At 40.1% G+C, this 18,599-nt stretch overlaps 3 protein-coding genes and 1 long non-coding RNA gene across 8 annotated transcripts; all 4 read right to left on the bottom strand.

Annotated features, from left to right (window-relative positions):
• Positions 1–661: 661 nt before the first annotated feature.
• LOC130687545 (uncharacterized) lies at positions 662–3,871 on the bottom strand. Of its 2 annotated transcripts, XR_009420954.1 has the most exons (13): positions 3,760–3,871; positions 3,561–3,698; positions 3,370–3,495; positions 3,217–3,264; positions 2,971–3,148; positions 2,816–2,910; positions 2,495–2,673; positions 2,167–2,435; positions 1,621–2,024; positions 1,278–1,556; positions 1,110–1,222; positions 875–1,047; positions 662–784 (listed from the first exon to the last, which is right to left on the bottom strand). It is a non-coding gene; the product is annotated as an uncharacterized LOC130687545 (long non-coding RNA). The 2 variants fall into 2 exon arrangements; XR_009420953.1 differs by having other exon boundaries at positions 1,621–2,435.
• Positions 3,872–7,996: 4,125 nt separating this feature from the next.
• Positions 7,997–9,693, bottom strand: LOC130687438 (uncharacterized). Of its 2 annotated transcripts, none has more exons than XM_057510603.1 (4): positions 9,539–9,693; positions 8,777–9,007; positions 8,248–8,420; positions 7,997–8,187 (listed from the first exon to the last, which is right to left on the bottom strand). In XM_057510603.1, exons 2-4 carry the CDS (start codon positions 8,988–8,990, stop codon positions 8,002–8,004), a joined length of 573 nt encoding a protein of 190 aa, XP_057366586.1. In that variant the 5' UTR covers positions 8,991–9,007; positions 9,539–9,693; the 3' UTR covers positions 7,997–8,001. The 2 variants fall into 2 exon arrangements, with proteins under 2 accessions (XP_057366586.1, XP_057366587.1); XM_057510604.1 differs by having other exon boundaries at positions 8,783–9,007.
• A 379-nt stretch (positions 9,694–10,072) lies between these two features.
• Positions 10,073–11,792, bottom strand: LOC130687439 (DNA-binding protein HEXBP-like). 2 transcript variants are annotated; one of them, XM_057510607.1, is made up of 4 exons: positions 11,631–11,792; positions 11,024–11,203; positions 10,463–10,647; positions 10,073–10,402 (listed from the first exon to the last, which is right to left on the bottom strand). In XM_057510607.1, the coding sequence occupies exons 2-4, from the start codon at positions 11,184–11,186 to the stop codon at positions 10,205–10,207; spliced, it is 546 nt and encodes a 181-aa protein (XP_057366590.1). In that variant the 5' UTR covers positions 11,187–11,203; positions 11,631–11,792; the 3' UTR covers positions 10,073–10,204. The 2 variants fall into 2 exon arrangements, with proteins under 2 accessions (XP_057366590.1, XP_057366589.1); XM_057510606.2 differs by having other exon boundaries at positions 11,018–11,203; positions 11,631–11,789.
• Positions 11,793–12,315: 523 nt separating this feature from the next.
• LOC130687440 (neuropathy target esterase sws-like) lies at positions 12,316–18,506 on the bottom strand. Of its 2 annotated transcripts, XM_059495089.1 has the most exons (20): positions 18,350–18,506; positions 18,164–18,248; positions 17,376–17,801; positions 16,714–17,310; positions 16,385–16,652; positions 16,189–16,320; positions 15,834–16,114; positions 15,612–15,764; positions 15,132–15,547; positions 14,902–15,060; positions 14,716–14,835; positions 14,450–14,639; positions 14,078–14,194; positions 13,792–13,837; positions 13,682–13,728; positions 13,590–13,613; positions 13,194–13,405; positions 13,032–13,121; positions 12,766–12,964; positions 12,316–12,700 (listed from the first exon to the last, which is right to left on the bottom strand). In XM_059495089.1, exons 1-20 carry the CDS (start codon positions 18,380–18,382, stop codon positions 12,468–12,470), a joined length of 3,828 nt encoding a protein of 1,275 aa, XP_059351072.1. In that variant the 5' UTR covers positions 18,383–18,506; the 3' UTR covers positions 12,316–12,467. The 2 variants fall into 2 exon arrangements, with proteins under 2 accessions (XP_059351072.1, XP_057366591.1); XM_057510608.1 differs by lacking the exons at positions 13,590–13,613; positions 13,682–13,728; positions 13,792–13,837.
• Between the last annotated feature and the right edge of the window lie 93 nt (positions 18,507–18,599).

Below are 18,599 nucleotides of genomic sequence, written 5' to 3'. Positions count from 1 at the left end.
AGCCGAAGGTCTAGGGTTCAATACTCTGATTCGCCAGGGACGTTTTTTTCTTCGTAGCACACGTTTATTTGTCGAAATAACGAAATATGGCAAAAAACGGAAAAATTCTTTCTTCTCGACGATCGGTAGGATCCCAGATTTTTTTCTGGGACGACCACGTCAGCGTTCCAGAATTTTTTTATGACGACCGTGCCAAGCAATATTAACCATTCTGGGATTCGAACCACAGACTTTTCGCACTGTAGGACAGCATGCTACCATTATGCCATAACTATAATTACATACATTGTTTGAGATTTTGATAGCTATGTAGTTCTCTGATAAATGAAAAAAACTTTGCTGAAAGTGGAAAGGTACAATACAAAATTTTTCCCATTAACTGTTTCCTTAAACAAAATGAATTTGTTCTACATTCAAGTATATGGTCAGCAAAATAAACACGTAATAAAATTTTCAAACAGACATTGCATGTAAGTTCCAAGATGTTCTTCGATAAGAATTTTGGTTTTGGATTACTCGAAATAAACCAACCAAGTGAACGACATTGAGTTAATCCCAACTCTCTTCAACTTCAGTAGGCAAGGCAGCAAATCCAGGTTTATCGCCGAACTGCGAATAGATTAAATTAGATCTACAAGTAATAAGAACTACCTAGGTCTAAACTTGCTCGGCGCATATCTCGACTAGCAAAGCCCCCTTGAGTCGAAGGGGCGCTAAAGTCGTAACCCATTCCACTCACACCTGAGACCATCGCTTGCATGAATGGCGGGACATCGGCGTTGGACTAAAAAAAAATAAAAATATGTAGGATTATTAATAACGAACACAAGGCCAGAGAAATATAATTAGATGTCAAACTGGAATAGGTTCTTACCTTAGTTAAAAAAGACACAAACTTTCCAGCGTTAGGGCCATCTCTTTCTTGGTCGAAGAAGCTTATTGATTTTCCAACATTTCCCACGCAGCCCGTTCGACCAACACGATGAACATACTCTTCAATATCAGTTGGCAAGTCATAATTTACGACATAGTTGACGCTGGCAATATCTAGGAAAAACAATACAAAATCAAATACGTAAAAAACGAACGAAGAACCCAGACACTATTACCTATACCACGGACAGCAACATTAGTCACCACGAGAATATTCCTAATACCATTTCTGAAGTCACGAAGCTTGCTTACGCTGACTCTGAAGACGATCACCATGGATGCTGGTAGACTAGATATTTAAAGTTAAGACACCTTGACCAATTCACAACAGGTTTAATTCTTACTTGTAAGGTGTTATTGCAGAAAAATGCAGAGACGAAATCCGCCGTGATTTTGCTGTCGACAAAAACGATAGTCTTGGCATCACCGAGATCTTGTAAAACTTCGATCAGCTTAGTTCTCTTATCTCTTTTCGCGCACTGAACAAACAGCTATTGAACATCCGGATTCGTGCCACCGTCAATGCCTGTTGTGACGAATATGTAGTCTTCCATGTACGTCACAGCCAGCGCTTTTACTTCATCTGGGAATGTAGCCGAAAACATACAAGCACGACGGATTCCCTACAGAGAAACAAATAGTATTACATCAGACAAATCTCATCCTCAAAAGCCATCGAGAACATACTTTCGGATGCATCGTTGGATGGTTGATAAAAATTATAGTTTCAACATTGGGGCCGAAACCCATGTCAAGCATTCGATCAGCTTCGTCCAAAATTTAAAACCTGACCCCGAGAAGTAAAATACTCCACGGTCGAGAAAATCCTTGCGTCGCCCCGCGGTCGCGACAAGAATATTGCACCCAGCTTGAAGATTTGATCGCTGATGGCTCGTGACAGTTCCTCCATATATAATCACAGACTTTAAAACCGAACTGTAGGAGAATTTACACGCCTCGCGGTGAATTTGAATGGGCAATTCACGAGCGGGTGCGACAATTACAACTTCTGGCTTTTGAACCATGGCATGAGTCGCACCAGCAACATCTTGTTCTAACAATATGTTCATAACCGGTACCAAGTACGCCACCTGCATGAAAAAATGTTAAATTTAAGATGACTTAATCAACGAACATCACGAAGGGGTTGTTAAGTATCTTAGATGCAATTGGACCTTTTAGTAGTCGCAATCACCGGCGTGCCCAAACAAAATTACTTTTACTTCAACTTACCCAGTTCATACCGACCCATTTGAATCAACTCAGTACAAGGGCATCAAGGTTTCAAAATTATACAGCGTTAATAATTGGATTGCCGTTTTGCCGGAGCACATGACAGCACAAGCAATCAAATCTCTTTTGGCAAGAATAACTGTAACTGAAGCTTTCTGTACAGGTGTTGGTTTTATGTAGCCAGAATTCTTAATGTTTTGAAGTAGTAGTTGGCGCAGGCCGGCTTCTTAAAATGGTGTTATGTATTGAAGTACATCTTTTCCTGTAACCTAAAGCAAACCCAATAGATATTTTCAATTCACAAAATACAGTTCGAAAAATGGCTCACCTGGAGGACGACTTTTAAAAAATTGTTAAAGAGAATTTACACGCCTCCCAGTGAATTTGAATGGCTAATTCACGAGTGGGTGCGCCAATTACCACTTCTGGCTTTTGAGCCATGGCAGGAGACGCACCAGCAACGCCTTGTTCTAACAATATGTTCATAACCGGTACCAAGTACGCCGCCTGAATGAAAAAATGTAAAATTTTAGATGACTTAATCAACGAATATCACGAAGGGTTCGTTGAGTATCTTAGATGCAATTGGACCTTTTAGTAGTCGCAATTACCGGCGTGCCCACTAAAAATTACTTTTACTTCAGCTTACCCAGTTCATAGCGTCCCATTTGAATCAAGTAGTAGTTGGTGCAGGCCGGCTTCTTAGAATGGTGTTATGTATTGAGATACATCTTTTCCTGTAACCTAAAGCAAACCCAACAGATATTTTTAAATCACAAAATACAGTTTCGAGAAATGGCTTACCTGAAGGACAACTTTATCAAAATTGTTAAAGAGTTCCCACACAGACGATGCCCTTAAATAGTTCCTTTTCATCACATGTCACAGCTTCCAGAATGTATTGCTCACATCGCTTTCCATCTTCTGTCAATTCACTGAAGAGATTTGTGCAGCTTTTCGAGGTGTGGCCAGCTTTATTACACTAGAAGTAAAACAATGAACACTGGAACGTAAAATATTTTTGTAAAATACGGAAAAATACGGAATTACATGACATCACGCATTTTACCGCCTACTCCCTCCGAGACTCTTACGACGCTATACACAATTTTTATTAAAATCTTTTGGTTATGGGGAACTTACTGAACGATGAGTAGTGTAATTAATTGTTTTCAATCTATTTTACAGAAGCCAAACCATTACCTGTATGCACCATCATTGACGAGAGCGGTAGGTTGTCAGGGTAGGTCGAATCTTTTCATAAGTTTATCCTGTTCCGTGAGATCTTTTCTAACTTTTGTCCTCAAATAAAGGATGGGGCAATCTCGGCTAAATGTGACAAATGATTAGTATTAAGTATGTAACATGATTATGATATCACTCAAACTATTTACTTGGAACAAAGAATCTCTTCGTTGAGATTTCCCTGGCACCGTTGTCATTCTGTCCATAAACGATTAAACTTCTCTTCGAGAGCATAAAGTTGGCCAATTTCCCTCTAGTAGAACTCCGATTCTTTCGGCTTGCAAAATCTGTTTAATTGGAACAGTAATTTTAACAAACATCGCCGAGTTAGGCAGAAATTAGATTTACTTGCATACAGCACTATCGTCTGGAAGGACGGTTTTGCATCCAACACAGGTGGATTTGCGTGTGGTAAAGCTAGCCAATCCACCAATTGTTGAAGTAACAACTGAAGGCGTCCGCGTATGGTAATCATCTACAATACGGAATGCAAACGGTTCAATTAAGTCAAACAAATAAATGCGATGAGTCCGTGTTTACGTAGCAACAATGATTCCGCTTTAGATCCAAGTTAAGTTAAAAAATCCAAACAAGGGGTTTTGAAAGCTGATTTTCCAAATAGTATTGGGCATCAATAGGTACGCTGTGTTCCAGGACAAAAATCGGGTCTTCCGCCTAAAGAAGACGCATGAAAACTTAATAGTTTATGAGAAATTTGAAATCCAAAGAAGAACCTTGAGGTAGGCTGGTGTATTTTTAGCAGCTGCGATAATGATATACGGAACTCGATCCCCTAATTTTGGGGTTGTACCAGCATCTCGCTTACGCATCTTGTGAGCTAGTTCCACACGTGCCTGTTTGCTGGCGTAGTCTGTATCTGTTTTAGTCAGCTCCTTTTTTATAAAAGAAGGCAAACGGATAAAATCACAGTATTCCAAAACATAGTTACGCTCTACCTTGGTAATCACCAGAAGTGAGATATCGACTTTGTTGCACAGCAAGTCGGAAGTTGTTTGTTTGGCGTATTCTAAGGCTCCATCCTGGTCTCTATGAGAAAATATCAAACCCTCAAACTTCAAATACTAAAATTGATGACTTTTTGTTTACCGCTCCATCAAAATTTTCTGCAGACAGCTATTGATAAGATTGGCAACGAGTTGACAATTATCACGACGAACGGTTTCTATACCCTTACAATCCATTTTGTCAAACTTTTCAGGTTTGGTCCAATACAATCCTGCATACCTGTGAAGACAGAAACAGTCAGTACAACTGGTATCTCATCTAACAAGTCTTTATAAATCAGAACCGTAATTACCTCTTTTTGTTGATCAATACATAGGGGTAATAGACTTTTCCCAATTCCAAATTAATGGGTTTGACAAATTTTGCCGACACAAATGCGGCAGCTTCTCGGCCTAATTCCATGGCTTCGGCCACCGTGGGTACACCGAATTTCACCATTACGGAATCTGTGTTACCATAGATTACCTGACGTGATATTAAATTAAAAGAAAATCCATTAGTCAGTACTTCTGCAAATAATTATTCACAATCCAGGGATATTACTTTGGCGTCATGGGCATAGCCATTCTCGACGCAAAATTTAGACTCCACATCCTCTCTTGTTTTCTCAATCATAGTTCTGCCAAAAGCCGTCACACTTTGCGAAATTTCCAGACAAGGCAATTTTCCGATTGGGCGCCAGTGAAACCGTAAACATACAAACACGACGGATTCCCTACAGAGAAACAAATAGCATTACATCAGTCAAATCTCATACTCAAAAGCCATCGAGAACATACTTTCGGAGGCATCGTTGGATGGCTGACAATTTTTTCAATATCGGGACCGAAACCCATAAAGCATTCGATCAGCTTCGTCCAAAATTAAAAACCTGGCCGTCGAGAAGTAAAATACTCCACGGTTGAGAAAATCCTCAAGTCGCCCCGCGGTCGCGACAAGAGTATTGCACCCAGCTTGAAGATTTGACCGCTGATGGCTCGCGACAGTTCCTTCATATGTAATGACAGATTTTAAAACCGAATTGTAGGAGAATTTACACGACCCGCGGTGAATTCGAATCGAAAATTCACGAGTGAGTGCGACAATTACAACTTCTGGCTTTTGAACCATGGCGGCGACGCACCAGCAACACCTTGTTCTAACAATATGTTCATAACCGGTACCAAGTACGCCGCCTATATGAAGAAATGTGAAATTTTAGATGACTTAATCAACGAATATCACGAAGGGTTTGTTGAGTATCTTAGATGCAATTGGACCTTTAAGCAGTCGCAATCACCGACGTGCCCACTCAAAATTACTTTTACCTCAACTTACCCAGTTCATACCGACCCATTCGAATCAAGTTAGTACGAGGGCATCAAGGTTTCAGAATTACACAGCGTTAATGAATTGGATTACCGTTTTGCCGGAGCCCGTGACAGCACAAGCAATCAAATATCTTTTGGCAAGAACAAGGACTAACTGCAACTGAAGCTTTCTGTACAGGTGTTGGTTTTATGTAGCCAGAATTCTTAATGTTTTGAAGTAGTAGTGGGCGCAGGCCGCCTTCTTCGAGTGATTTTATGTATTGAGGTACATCTTTTCCTGTAACCTGAAGCAAACCCAATAGAAATTTTCAAATCATAAAATACTGTTTCGAAAAATGGCTTACCTGGATTCGATGGAGAACGACTTTATCAAAATTGTTAAAGCGTTCCCCACAGACGATCCCACTTAAACAGTTCCTTTTCATCGCTTGTCACAGCTTCCGGAATGTATTGTTCACGCGGCTTTCCGTTTTTCGTCAATTCACGAATAGATTCGTACAGCCTTTTGAGGTGTGGCCAACTTCATGACACTAGGGGTAAGACAATGAACACTGGAACATAAAATATTTTTTGTGAAGATACAATTGATGTTTACATTGTAACACTTGCTGCCACCAATGACCCCTCCTTGTGGAAAATCTCTTGCTACATGGCCCACTTCTTGGTTGGAAATGAACACTAAACTTTAATAAAAGAAAACTAGATACAAGTCTCATATTGACCTTATGACACCTACATGATCAACTCCCACCTCCTCCTTGTGGGCATTCCATGGAAAAATGTCCTTTTCCAAACTGTTTAATAACTATGGATTAGCCAGACTAGAATGTACTAACCCGAATAGTATTTTTATTTTTCTTACCTCATGGCAAGTACGACTTCCACCTCCTAATCTTTCGAAGACAAAAAAATTTGTCCAACTCAAAATTATTCAAACATTAGTATCAGCTATTAATTTTAATCTATTAGCGTACCTTGAAAAGCGTTGAAAAATGAGTAAATTAAACGCCAAAAATCGCCAAAGCCACGAGGTCAAGAAGCAAAATCGAGCGAGGAAGGCAGACTGCACGCGCTAAGCCAATCTAGAAATATGCCTGAAAAAACAACTGCTCGATGAGCCACGGTTTAAGGCGCCTCTTGTGGACGCAAAGGTCATTACGAGAAACTATCCGTCACAAATTAAATGTTTTTAAACAAATTTAAAGTAATCATCCAAATCAAGATTTAACTTTTCAAAAAAAGAAAAAAAGCGTAATACTTGGGGGAACACACTTTAATTTCTTGCTCCTTTCCTTTAGTTTATTCCAAAATGGAGTATGATGAATTTTCGTTAACTAAATTAACTAGAAATGTGACCGGTAGATGACAATAGCAGTAAAACAGAAAAAAGGCCAATATTTATTATTTTATTTTGGGTAAAACGGATTGCCATAGATTTTGACCAAAGTGAGAAGGCCTTCTCACTTTTTCATTTTTAGGCAAATTTCAAATTTGGCTAAAAATATATGATTTCTATTCAAAATAAAATGCTGGTGACGGAAATCAAGTTTATTTTTGCATTGGTTTTTTAGTTTTTAAATAAAACGTCAAAAACACAAGGCCGAGCTTATTTTGTCGGGCTTAAAATTTGTACCTGCAAAAACTGACATTCATTGGAATTGGCTGAAAATCACACGCTATAGTCAAAATTGAATGTTGATTACGGGAAAATTGTTATTTTTTCATTAAGTCATTTATTTCAGCCAAGTTTGGCCAAAAATAACAAATTGATAAAAGGTATTAAAATATAAATTATATTAGAAACTTCTAAAATAAATCTAAATTAAAGTTAAACTAAAAGTTTGCACCAACAACGACCTATGAATGAGTCAATCATCGTTAACTCCGTTGGATTCCCCTGGATTCCGCCCACGCTGACTTCTATCCAGAGTAACTTTATTCAATAAACATTTTGCAATCTGAATTGGCCGACACCATTAACGCAATAACGTTTCACTGATTTATTTCATCAATAACAGCAAAAATAGCCAATCCAAAATTCCATTCTTTGAGTCTGTTCGCAAAGGATTTAGCAAAATAAAAAAACTTTGTGTACTTAACGTAGTTTGTCATTTCTTCTTTTACCACTGTGTATTCAGTAAGCCAGTTCGTGTGGCATAGTTTGATACAACAATAAATGACGAAAAGTCCACCAATTTGAGGATGACATGATAGAGCGATATCTCAGGCGAGTCCATAAACGTTTTGCAGCAAATTAACGATAGTTGGATTCGTTTTCCTCGCCACGGTTAGAATTTGGGCAATCTCGGGAAATATGCCCAACATTTCCGCAACCGTAGCATTTCCGGTCGCCACCTCCATATCCACCACCACCTCGGCCTCCACTGCCCCCATCAGGGCAGTCTCTAGAGATGTGTCCAGATTTTCCGCAGCTGTAGCACTGTTAACGACAATCCATAATGAAATGAAACGCAATAGAAAAAAAAACGAGAATGCCTACATCTCGGTTTCTTCCGCCGTAGTTACCACCGCCACCGCCACTTCCACGGTTATCAGGTGCGTCACATTCACGTGAAATGTGGCCGTTCTTGCCACAGTTATAGCATGTCTTAGATCCTGATTCAGGACAATCGCGGGCAATATGGCCAGGCTTGTTGCAATTGTAGCATGATGCTGTAATAGTGAAAAAAAGCTATTAGTTACACACCATGGTCGACAAACAAGAGGTGGTGATCACCATGTTAATCGACTTCGACCGAAAAGAATCGAGAAAACGAATAGAAGGGTTCTCACGCAGTGCACCGTAGTAAAACAATAGACTTCGGGATTGTAAGACATCATAACGATTCTATTACCGTTCAGTTAATACTGTATCGGCATTAATAATAACTACGAAAGAATAGCAGGGCGACAGAAGTACATTGCCCAATGGTCGCCATTTTTTTTATTACTTTTTTTTTTGTTATATCGCTGATGCTCACTCTTTACTCCTTTCCGCCCACAAAATCAATAACTCAGGACAAACTCACACTCACCACGGCCGTAGCCGCCTCCATTATCACGACCGAAGCCGCCTCCACCTCCACTACCACCACGTGGGCCACCACCACGTCCTCCACGTGGCCCACCGAAGCCTCCGCCGAAGCTTCCACCACCGTAACCTCCATCTCTGCCTCCGCCTTGGCTACATTCGCGGGCAAAGTGCCCCGTCCGGTTACATTTGTAACACACTGTACTGCTCATTTTCCACCTTCTTCCTTCTGCAAACCAAGATATAATCAACAGTTCCGTTACTCAACAACACGCAGACTGCGTTGCATACATCACAGCCTTCCACACTCTCAGTTGTCATTCAATACAACTGAAGCTTTCCAGCCAAACAAAGTTCTTTATGGAATTTCTTTCTTTGCTTTTTCCATTCAACTGTACCACGTCTTTGTGCTATGGTCACCTTTAAATTTACCTTGACGTCAGAGCCAGACGCTCTACAGTCGAAATCAATCACACATTTCACGACTAAAAGTACCAAAAATTCAATGTGGACTAATGTAAACTAATTGTAAAGCATCTAAGAGATAATATCATTACTGTTACTGTTCTTGGTAATTATGAACACAACTGGAGGACAACTCCATGTAGGCTTGAATTTTTTTTTATCTACCTCGTTAAAAAGACCACAACAACTTTACAACATTGCCCTAGGCACAGCAGACAACTTAAAAAATATACATTTTAGTTTTATACTAAATATTATCACTAATCAGGTAGGATATTTTAAAATTGTAACTTACTTAATCAGAAATGCAATATACGAAGCAGCTTGCTCGAAAGGTATGACAAGGAATGGATTCCAGTTGGCGAGCCTATCTCTGTTTCCCCTCCTCCCCAAATGCTCTTCTGCGCTCAACACTACCCTAGTGAGCTCGGCACTACCCGACCACGCCACACAATGTGAGAAAGCAAATATATTCTGTCAATACTGCGTAGCACTATTTGTAAAACTTACATATACAGGACACACCTACCGAGCGCACGCGCATTCACTACACTAGCAACGAGCATTTTGTGGAAAGAGCACTAAGTTGTAACTATTTCATCTGTATGTCCCTACTATTTACATACGATAACCCAAGTCACTGCCTAACTATTCAACGAAATTTTATGATAAGATGTTTGATGTAAATTGCGTTTTAAGATAATGTAAATGCAATTCTATTTTGGTAGGAAGTTTTAATTTTTCTATTAAGAAATCGTTCAAATTTCACTTGGTCATTTCCAGACTATATGAAGTAGTAATTTGAACTTAGAAAATTGACAACTGTACATTCTTTTACCACCGTGTAATTACGTTCGTGATGCGAAATTCGAAACGACACATAAGGATGAAAAAACCACCATTCTGCAGATTACATGACATCTCGACACAAGGAGAAAAAAAAATATTTTGTTTCTTCTGTTTATCGGTAGTTGGCTTCATCGTCATCACCTCCACCTCCGCCACGGTTGGAATTCGGGCAATCTCTTGAGATGTGTCCAGGATTTCCGCATCCATAGCATTTACGGTCTCCACCTCCATCACCGCCGCCGCCACCGCCTCCGCCGCCACCTTCTGGGCATTCGCGAGAGATGTGTCCGGATTTACCACAGCTGTAGCACTAAAATGACAAGGATAATTATTGATTTGAAAATTGTTTGTGAAACGTGAAATATCTTACGTCGCGGCTTTGTCCACCGTATCCGCCACCGCCACCACGTCCACCACCACCGCTTCCACGGTTGTCAGGTGCGTCGCATTCACGGGAGATGTGTCCACTTTTACCGCAGTTGTAGCAAGATTTGGATCCAGATTCTGGGCAATCGCGGGCAATATGGCCAGATTTGTTGCAATTGTAGCATGATGCTAGACATGAAACAAATAAGAAGACATAAAAACATCTGGCATACAAGAAGCGATGACAATTCGATAGCAAGTCCATTTCATATTGGAGAAACTAGACCAAAGAATTGACACTAACGCCATAGGCAAACGGAACAATAGACATCGGATCCTGCAAGACAACAGAACCAAAGACGAATATTCCGTTGACGCCACGTCGACGTACAGCTGCGATCTCATCAATTCCGAATTCATATCGTCACGAAGAAGAAATTAGAGAAATACGGATTTTGACGTGGGACACGCACGTGCAACGGGAGAATATTGTTGGTCATTACTGATGCTCACTCGTATTCCTCCGCCTGCGAATCATCAAAACTCGGGTCAAACTCACACTCACCACGGCCGAAGCCGCCTCCACCTCCACTACCACCACGTGGGCCACCACCACGTCCTCCACGTGGCCCACCGAAGCCGCCACCGCCACCAGAGCCGCCGCCTTGGCTACATTCTCGGGCAAAGTGCCCCGTCCGGTTACACTTGTAACACACTGTACTGCTCATTTTCCACCTTCTTCCTTCTGCAAACCAAGATATAATCAACAGTTCCGTTACTCAATACACATAGCGGCGCACCGAGAAGCACGCCGCCAACAAAATGTCACCCTCCGTTCCCACATTTCCAGCAAATGGCGCCCAACATGTCTTTTTAACGTCGTCATTTTTCCATACGCAACAGACATTTCTTACAATTTACCATGGCGCTGAATACCATCCAAGGATTTTCACCTTCTACTTTCCAAGTTTTACAGTTACAATTCAAAGGGTTTACATTTTAAACAAAGCTTACAATACTTCCAAGCCATGACGAACTAACATTTCAATCAAACCTTTTTAATTAATTTGACTGGTCATCAACTCAATTTTTAATAGTGAACCATTTTTTTTACAATATAAGGAGAAACACCGCAATAAGATGCATACACATTTAACTGGATCAAAACTTACCAAACTTGTATAATTCTGAGAACAAAAACGAGACGGCTAACTCGAAAGGAAAGACAGAGAACGACTGAGACTGGATAGCGTTTTCCGGCCCCTTAAGAAGATAATTGCACGTGTTTTTTTTTGTGTGCTCCGCACTACCCGCATCCGTCGTGCCGTGGACAAAAAGCCATATTACAGCGTTGCCATTACTCAATTTGCTTTTGTCATCTTTGTTGTTTGACTTTGGAGAAATTATGAATGTTAATGCACTGGAAGTTAGAGCTCATTTATAATATGTTGTTTAATGGAAGTATATTCATTAAAATATTTCAGATAAAACGAAAAGATTTGTTTATAATTTCATGTTTTTCTTGTGTTAGCCGCTAGGTGGCTTTCTTAGGTTTGACTACCTTGGCTCCAGGTGACGCACCAGTCTCTACGGCGTAGTACCTTCTAGCACGCCAGTATGTTACGTTCTATTTCGAACTTTCTCCTGTGTTAAGCTTTGGACGAATAAATTAAATAGTTAATAGCTAACATAGCCAAAAGATAATGTAAGTTAAGTTTGGTTAACTTCTTATACAAATTAAAGAATCATTTTATTTATTTTGGGTCGAAGAGGTATGGATTTAATGCACACTTAAAGTTCCGTAAAGAAGTAAATAAAACACTTTAAAAACCTCAAAGATATAGTTGGTTCAGTGCATTGGCAACCTTACTGTATATTTCTACTTGCAATATTTGAACATTTGAAACAGTTTGTGAATAGTTGACACTGCAAAACGTAGCAAAAGGCACTTTGACTCGCCTAAATGGTGCGCTCATCTCCGTCTTACGAATAAGAAAAAAAGTTCGGTATTAGGAAAGGATGTCACTGTCGGTGCACGATAGGGAGCTGCGCTTCCGCCTTTGTCGGAGGTTTCGATGGTCAATCAGATCCTGATCGTCGTAGGGGTCGGAAACGTTGCTGACTTCATCGTTATCGTATTCCAAGTCACTACCCGATTCAGAAGTTTCATCATCAAAGATTCGATTGACTGGGCCTCGTACTTTGGCTACCATTTCCGCCAGGTCGGTAAACGTTTGTGGTCCTAAAAAAACACGTTTCCATATGAGAAACAAACGTCGTTTAAATAGCCAAAATTGATCAATTTACCTCGTCGACCTTGAGATCGGTGCTGAGTATCATTTGTTCCGTAACGCTGATTATACGGATAATAGTTATTAGAGGTATGGGTAGTTGGCGAGGATTTCTTCGTTTCCCGGTGGTGAACACCAGGTTTGGTGTAAGTACCAAGAAGTCCAGCTTTCTGTAAGCCAATGAAGTATGTTTTCCCATGGTTGTAACCGACATCCTGCATGTCCAATAGCACATCATTGTTATCAAAACAATTATCTTGTCAAGATTAATACTATACTTGCCTTGATTTCATGAAAACTACCAAATTGCAAAGTTTTATACTTGTCGATGGGTGGCCTTATATACTCGCAATAGTCACTTTTTTTAACCTCCTGTGATTGACGGGCAGTTTTCAAATGTTACATGGGTTAACCTAAAAGAAATCAATGAAAGATGAAACCTACTTCAAGTTGGCGCACGCAGGAAACATATGCAAGACGGGACTGAATGTCTGGCAAGTTAGGCACTTTAACTGGACTCGCAAACGGGTTCCATTTCTTCCACAGTAACCACCATCCAGATAAACAGTCTCCATAATTAGTCAAGTCGGTATCGTCTTGCGAACCTACGTCGATTGCCAGAATATGTTTGGCCCCTCGACTTCTCATTACGTCGGCTTAAAAAAACAAAACCATTTTTATAAAAATACATGTTTGTTTTCGTTAAATAAAAGCAAATGTTTGAAAATCTCTCGTCACGCGATAAAATGAATTGGAACCTGCTCACCTGAATGCATTTTCCGAAAACGACTATCGCCAGATACCAATATAATAAACAACAGCAATGCAATTATACTTTACCAGGCACGTTGTTGACGTAGCACCCTATACACAGAGAAAAATAAAACGAAAATTAAGCATCAAATTTCCGAATTCTCGGAAGAGTATCTTACCGTCAACTAGCAGATGACCGTCGGTAGGATCGCACATCGGAGGTAGCCTATTGTAAACGTTTATTGCATTAGTGCAACGATATCAGTTATAACTTTAGTCAATATATTACCATCCGGCAATCGACATGGAGGCCCGAACACTTCGCCACAGCGAGCCTGGTATTAGTGTTTATGTGTTACAATCATAAGCGACTGTTTATTATTTGTCCACACGCAAGTAACAAGAATGGTGCAAGGCTATATGCTGTTCCAATAAAATGATGGGAAAATGGCATGCTTCCTACCTGATTCATGGTTGCGATGGTTATTGTTTTGAACAGCAACCACCAAAGGTATCATGCGGCCCAATGAACTTAACAATCAGGGAAGATGAAATAATTAAAAGCGAGGTACTACCTGGAAGATTATTAACATAGCCGCCATCGAGAAGCAAATGGCCATCTTTGGGGTCGCATAGCGGGGGCATGTAACCACTCAAAGACATCGATGCTCGAACATACCGCCACAGGGACCCTATAATATGCCCAAAATGAATGCTTCCTTTAATTAATAAAAGAAACATTTACCTCGAATTTTCAAATACGCCCGAAACCACTCAAAACACATTTATACACCAGTCCCTAGCAAAATGTTTAGGTCTGGGGAATTGGGAACTACTAACTACTATTTGGGGTTGGACACGCATGCAGATATGACTAAGTAGATAGCGACCCAGCCTTGCACTCACTCAGCTATTAAACTGTGCAAAAATTTTCAAATAAAAAATACCGTGACTATGCAGCCTCATGCAGCTGGAAGTTATATCCGTAGTGATCGTAAAATAAGGAAGCCAAAGATCCTCAATTAGAGAATCCTCCCCAAAAGTTTCTCGAATCATAGTATTGAACCCCGCACCGCTAAACATAGATGTTACTGGGTATGTTAGATCGACTAGCTGGCGCCAAAGCTGTGTCATTTTCTATACACGAATGGGAGAAAGTTTGAAATAAATGTTGCAAGCAACTGCAGTCAAGACTATTTTTGTTAAAACGTACATAAGACCACGAACTAGCTTTGCGAGTTACTTGATGAATATCCTTTTCCATACACCAAAGTGCACCCATGAACGCTCCTATGCTTACACCACCAACCATATCTATTGGAATACCAGCCTCCTGTCGAATACGACGAAATACTTGCTCAAATTCGAAAGAAAAAGAATATTGAGTGCTGTATGTCACCTGAATGGCTTGAATCATGCCAACGTGGGCAGCTCCCCTAGCTCCACCACCACCAAGCACTAGCCCAACTGACTCTCCCGTCAACAGACGAGCAAGTCGAGAAAAGTCTGAATGAATATTGCGATCTAAAAGCTGTGGCGATTTACTCGACCCTTCAGCCTAGAGAAAAAAATTTATGATATTTTCAGTTGAAAATCCCATTATTTACAACAATGACGGATTATAAATACCAGCCGTAACGCATGCTTCTTTGAGAACATTCTTGCTGGGCACTGAATGTGATGATGAGATGAACACCAAGAGCGAGCATTGAGCCAATCAACAGTATTTCGTGGCTTGTCTCCTCCTTCTTTGTGAAGTAAAATCAATTCTTTTTGTGTTCGGACAGCGATCGTTTCAAGTTTCTTTTCAATATGGCCGACGGAAGGCTCCATCGTAGCAAGCGCCACGATAAGGATGCAATCAGCTTGGCGAATGCAACGGTGAGTCCAAGGGGTAAGAGTCTGGTCACACTGGTAAAGAACGATCCGGTGCTGATCTTCCTGTTGTCCGAGCCATGCAGAAAGCCTGTATTCATTAGCTGGTTCCATGATTGATGGACCAAGCGTTCGCCGAATATAGTCCGATGTCAACAAAACCGTGGGACCTGAAATGATATGAATTTTTTTGTTAGACCTACCATTATTTAAGAAAGGTAAATTAAGGGCTACCGATCCAGCTCAATGATGTATACAGTTCATGGCTAAATTGTGAAAGAGGAACGTCATCGGAAACGGGTAGAATCGCAACAGTGGAAAAATTGGATTGAGCGGATCGCTGTTGTAATGCTTGATTGAAATTGGAACTTTGCGTTTGCCAAGTACCTGTAATATAAATGTGTCATTTGATATTAAGCTGGTTTCAGTTATCAAGAATAGATTAGAATCTATTACCTAGAATTCTATGTCCTAGAAGGTTGATCAGACGTGATACTACCATTGGGAACTTAAGCTTGATGGCGTTCAAAAGGCCTTCAGGAAGTTTAGCTAATTCCGTATCACGGACAGCCATAACAGTTGTGCTGCGAGGGTTTTGTGTCAGGGTTTCAACAATACCAACAAGATCACCACGGCCATACTCGCCCACCAATTCTTTCTTGCCATCGTGATGTGTAATGACGGATCTAAGGCGACCACTCAAAACTATATATGTGCAATCAGACTCATCGTTTTGCCTATATAATTTGAAGAAGAAAAATAAACTGTAAGTAACCATAGAACCTTCTACTTAGAGTGATAGAAGAAAAACCTGTATAGAGCTCGTCCACTTTCTATATAAACCCAATCTAAAGCGAAATCAATTTGGCGTACGAAGGGTGACAGGCGGTAAATCACAGTGCGTGCGATATGTAGCACAACTTTCGGTCGCTGAGACATTATTCTAATAAAAATGAATAAGGTCAATGCTGTAGAAAATGTTATTATGAAAATTATTTTCATTTTACGAATAAAATGTAGATTTTGAAAGCATCGCAACACAAGCCGTATGACGAGAGCGGACAGTGAAGAAACTTGGTTCTCCAGTCAAAACGGCTAAACCACCAACTAGTTCCCCCGAGTGAGCTAAAAACATTTGAACGTCTTCATTTTTGCTGGCAGCACGCTGGGACACACATAGAGTTCCAGAAATTACGTAGACAAGTGCTACGTCTTTTTGCGCGTCTTCTTTCATGATGTAAGTGCCGGGTACCAACTCCCGTACCTCAATATGACCTGTAGGGGCATTTAAGATGCACAAAATAACTTAAGGAATTGCAAAAATAGTTAGGATTACCTTCCAAGAATGACGAATCTTCAAGACCCAAGAGCTTTACAAACCCATCAATCCCAACCTGCAGTAACAGCTGATAATCTTTTTCATCTTTGATTCTTCGTCTACCTTCTGAAAGAGGAGTCGTCGGCGGTGTGGAGCATTCCAATGGGTCAGCCACATTTGTACTTTTCTGCGTAATAATGTGTTCGCGCATACGGAGTTTGATTGGCGACGCACTTCCTCCATGATGCTTTGCTGGATATGACTTGACGAGCTCAGCACTGAGACCAAGGTATTGATGGAGCGCCAAGAAAGTGACGCGCTGCAGACGCACCATTATTATTTGTATGGCTCGAACTAATGCGTCGGGGTGTTTGTCGAAGACTTCTTGAAAGGCAGAGACAGGCAGTTTAAGCACAGATGATTCTTCTAGGGCTTGGGCAGCGACAGTTTTAAAAACACTTGGTTGGCCAGTTAAGTAGTCGGTGAAACTCAACAATGAACAAATTGCTTCTCCGCCTTTTACTTCTTTAAGTGTTATCGTAGAGCCATCCCCTTCCGTGCTGTAGACTCTAAGTCTACCACTTTGGACTATGTACATATTAGTATCCTGGTCGCCTGTATGAAAAAGAAAGCAGATTATTTGAAGCACCGTAATAAAGCCAAAAACATATCCTTATTACCAATCATAAAGAGATGTTGGTTGCATCGGAGATTAACGGTTTCAATGTGCTTGATGAGTTCTAGAAATAATGGTTTTTCGAAGCAGCCAAACATTCTCATGTTTTGAAGCATGTAAACTACTTCAGGGGGAAGCCTTTGGTCGATAGATTCGGATATGTCTTCCTGAAGATATTCCATAGGTGGTTCAACATTTTTTAACTGTTGCGGCATGTGTTCGCGGCGTGTCAATAAGCGTCGTGCCAATTTCATGACTAGCTTCCTTTTTTTGCCAGGCGGTCCTCGAACTTGACCTGAAATCATCTTCACTTTTTCCTTCACAGACGAGACTTTGCGTAGCATTTTGCGGCCATAGAACATAACCTTGTCCCGTTTCCGAAAACGAGGTTTGTTCATACCAGATTTGACGAGATCTTTTACTTCGGCAACTAAAAACAAAACAGAACAAAACAGAAATAAAAATAAATGTTTAATTATTTAAAACAAAATGGTAAATACTTTTTTTTTTACTTCTAAGTGCGAAACAAAATTGTTTCTCTTGAAACAGACTAACATTTTATTCTTACAAGTCATAATTATTATGGAACTAAATGAAGTTGGACACATTTTTTATGATTTTAAACCTACTTTAAAATGGATTTTACGTATTTCAAAATTAGGGGATGTTATTAGTTATTAATTTCAAACCATAGGAGGTGGTCAGAAAATATAGCCTTTTGAGGGATCATAACTCAATAAGGTGTGTAGTTTCGACAAATGTACAAAGAAATGAACTATTTTCGAGACATACCTTTAATTTTGATGGGCCTTGCAAGGTACACTCCAAACATTAGCAGCAAAACTATTGTAAGGACTGAAAAACCTGTCAAAAGGTACTGAAGATCATGCAATAAAATGGTTATTGATTTTAAAACAAGTTATTGATTATTGAATAAGTGTAAACAAAATCCAAATGTATGCCATTAGAAAATCTTACTTGATTATAATAACTGGTTGAAAGTGAATCCATTTTCTCACAACTTATAGGTCTATTAGCAATACAATCTTGTCACGAACTTTGACTACGCACATGATTTGTTTTTTTATTAATAATTGCCCACTAGCGATAGTGATGCGAAAATGTGAAGAGCTACAACTGAAGCAGACGATTATTCCACGCCATCTAGCCACAATTTCTAGAGACCGAAGTTGGAATAAAACAAAAAATTGCAGTTATAGATTTATGA

Source organism: Daphnia carinata, chromosome 4, assembly GCF_022539665.2.
Source record: "Daphnia carinata strain CSIRO-1 chromosome 4, CSIRO_AGI_Dcar_HiC_V3, whole genome shotgun sequence".
NCBI lineage: Eukaryota > Metazoa > Arthropoda > Branchiopoda > Diplostraca > Daphniidae > Daphnia > Daphnia carinata.
This window is presented reverse-complemented; position numbering and strand designations above follow the sequence as displayed.